The 3,540-nt window shown below is 39.2% G+C and overlaps 1 protein-coding gene across 1 annotated transcript; it reads left to right on the top strand.

The window, feature by feature from the left end:
• On the top strand, positions 1 to 2,990 carry LOC132313039 (large ribosomal subunit protein mL102 (rPPR5)-like). The gene is made up of 2 exons (XM_059811655.1): positions 1 to 2,575; positions 2,688 to 2,990. The coding sequence occupies exon 1, from the start codon at positions 234 to 236 to the stop codon at positions 2,532 to 2,534; it is 2,301 nt and encodes a 766-aa protein (XP_059667638.1). The 5' UTR covers positions 1 to 233; the 3' UTR covers positions 2,535 to 2,575; positions 2,688 to 2,990.
• Positions 2,991 to 3,540: the final 550 nt, after the last annotated feature.

Below are 3,540 nucleotides of genomic sequence, written 5' to 3' on the forward strand. Positions count from 1 at the left end.
TGCGTTCTCTGAAAACACAAAACCCTAGTGCTCCGCTGCTACGCCTCTGTAAACACTCTCAGATCGAATCCCTCCTCCCTCTCTGTAAAGTCTAAACTGAACCCTGCAACAATCGAACCTAGTCTTTATTCTCTCTCTAAATTCACATGAAGATCGACGCTTGACCACAAAAGCCCACTGAGTTACACACTTTTCACCTACTATCTCACGGAATAAAGGAAAAATACGCAGAAATGGCCTATATTTCTGCATCAAAGCCATCCCATTTCAAACCTAGAGTTTACTCTGAACTGTCTAGGTTTTCAAATCCATTTTCCCGTAAATCCCTCTATTTCTTCTGCTCGTCATCTTCTCCAGAACCCCCAATTGACACTTCACTCACCTCCAGTAACTCAACCCCGAACCCAAATTCAGATGCCACCATTTCGCCATTTCCAGATGTGCCGGAAAGCCCGAAGGTCGAAGAGAGGGCAAATCGAAGAATCCCAGGAGGTAAGCATCGAAACCAAGAAACTTTAGAGAATATTATATGTAGAATGATGGCAAAGAGGGCTTGGACAACTCGTTTACAGAACTCAATTCGAAAATTAGTACCTAAATTTGAACACGAGCTTGTTTATAGTGTATTGCATAAAGCCCGGAATGCGGAGAACGCGCTCCAGTTCTTCCGGTGGGTTGAGCGAGCTGGGTTGTTCCAGCATAATTTAGCAACCCACTTGAAAATAATTGAAATTTTAGGTCGAGCTTCGAAGCTCAATCATGCCCGGTGTATACTACTAGATATGCCAAAGAAGGGTGTGGAATGGAATGAAGATTTTTTTATCCTGTTGATTGATAGTTATGGTAAGGCGGGCATTGTTCAAGAGAGTGTAAAGTTGTTTCAGATAATGGAGGAGTTGGGTGTGGAGAGGACTATAAAATCGTATGATAGTTTATTTAGGGTGATTATGCGCAGAGGGCGGTATATGATGGCAAAGAGGTATTTCAATAAGATGTTGAGTGAAAATATAATGCCTACTCGTCAGACATATAATGCTATGATTTGGGGTTTCTTCCTTTCTTTGAAGGTTGAGACTGCGAATCGATTCTTTGAAGATATGAAAACTAGAGAGATTTCGCCTGATGTAGTGACTTATAACATTATGATAAATGGGTATTACCGGGTCAAGAAGATGGAAGAGGCCGAGAAATTTTTTGTGGAGATGAAGGGAAGAAACATAGAGCCCAATGTGATAAGTTATACCACCATGATTAAGGGGTATGTTTCGGTCGGGCAACTTGATGATGGGTTGAAATTGTTTGAAGAGATGAAAAGTTTTGGTATTGAACCGAATGCTTTTACATACTCTACTCTGATACCTGGGCTCTGTGACGCTGAGAGAATGAGTGAGGCTCATAACATTTTCAAGGAGATGGTAGGGAGATACGTTGCTCCTAAGGATAATTCAATCTTCATGAGATTGATCTCTGGCCAGTGCAAGGCAGGTGATTTAGATGCAGCTGCAGATGTGCTCAAATCAATGACTAGATTAAGCATTCCAACAGATGCCGGACACTATGGCGTTGTAATTGAGAATTTTTGCAAGGCTGGGGTGTATGACAGGGCAGTTAAATTGTTAGATAAGCTTATTGAGAAGGAAATCATCTTGAATGACAAGAGTACTTTGGAGTCTAGTTCATATAACCCAGTAATTATGTATCTCTGCAACAATGGCCAGACAGAAAAGGCTGAAACCCTTTTCCGACAATTGATGAAAAAGGGTTTGCCAGATCCAATTGCTTTCAATAATCTTATCCGTGGGCACTCAACAGAAGGGACTCCTGATTCTGCTTTTGAAATTTTGAAGATCATGGTCAAGAGACATGTTCCTTCAGAAGGAAGTGCTTACAAGTTGCTCATTGAGAGCTACTTGAAGAAAGGTGAACCAGCAGATGCTAAAACAGCTTTCGACAGTATGATTGAACAAGGACATCTTCCAGATTCATCACTATACAGGTCATTAATGGAGAGTTTGTTTGAAGATGAGAGAGTTCAAACAGCAAGCAGAGTGATGAAGACTATGGTGGAGAAGGGGGTGAAGGAGAACATGGACTTGGTTGCTAAGATCTTGGAAGCTCTGCTCATGAGGGGTCATGTTGAGGAAGCTCTTGGAAGAATTGAACTGCTGATGCATAGTGGATGTGCACCTGATTTTGACAGTCTTTTATCCATTCTGTGTGAGAAAGGAAAAACCATTGCTGCTCTGAAGCTTTTAGATTTTGGTTTGGAGAGAGACTGTAACGTTGACTCGTCAAACTACGATAAGGTGTTGGATGCGCTTTTGTCAGCCGGAAAAACCCTCAATGCATATTCAATATTGAGTAAGATAATGGAGAAAGGAGGAGTCACTGATAAGAGTAGCTGTGAGGGTCTGATCAAGAGCCTCAATGAGGAGGGAAATACGAAACAAGCTGATATTCTTTCAAGGATGATGGTGGGAGGGAATAAAACCATTGGCAGCAAGAAAGGGAAGAAACAAGCATCCATGGCATGATGATTTCAATATTTGCTTTTCTTTGTTCTTGCATTTCTAAGGTGAGAATTTATGTTCAGTTGGACTTTGAGAAAGGCAATGAGAGGTTTCGTTTTGAGCAAAATAAGTTCAGGAATTGAATGTAATCTGTTTAATTTTTCCATTTGAATCCAGGGGTTTCTCATTTATGCAAGCATCATGTTTGTTATTTAGTCTACTTTTGTCTGAGAAGAGGAGAAGAAAGTCTACTAAATGGGAAGCAATCCTTCTGATGAGCAAGATCAGGGAGTTCATGGTTGTGAGCTTCACTTTAATTTATTTTTTGTAGCATCCCATGGAAGATGTCTCAAGTGTTTTTTTTTTTTAGGGCAGCCCTAGTTCACTCGTTAAAAACACTACTCTGAAAGTTGCTTGTTTGTAATTGTTGACTTGATATTTTTTCCTACAGAGGAATTCACTCACAGAGTTGTATTTTAATCGCGAATGTCCTACCTCATACTAACGTCAACAAGTCATGCGCAAGATATCCATGCACTGTCAAATTTACACACCAATTAGACTAAAGACACCCAATTTTGACACCTAATTTAAGAGTAAAAACACCCAATTTTGACACCTAATATGAGTGTAAAAACATCCATATAATCCAATACGTAAACTTAAATTACTGACAATAGAAATGCTTTTCTTACATGGCGCAATAATTAAACAATAATTATAATTGCATAAACAGAAAAAATGTGGTTTGAAGGTCTGCACCAAATTATGTTAATGTGATGTGATTTTATTGCCGAGCTCCAAACTCATGAATTTGGTCAAACAAAAGAAATTTTCCTACGTCATTTGTAAAGCACTTAATCTGTTCAGTTTCATGCTGGAAAGTGCCCTGTATAGCTTCACAAATATAGTGATCAGAGTTTTCTTGAATAAAATTCAAGGTTTGTTTTCATCAGATTAATAGATACTATTTACCTAAAATGTTTAATAATTTCAGTGTCACTGCTTGAAATTTGAAAGATATATATAC

Source organism: Cornus florida, unplaced genomic scaffold, assembly GCF_030987335.1.
Source record: "Cornus florida cultivar Cherokee Brave unplaced genomic scaffold, ASM3098733v1 CherokeeBrave_3.0.0_Hap2_Chr06, whole genome shotgun sequence".
Lineage (NCBI taxonomy): Eukaryota > Viridiplantae > Streptophyta > Magnoliopsida > Cornales > Cornaceae > Cornus > Cornus florida.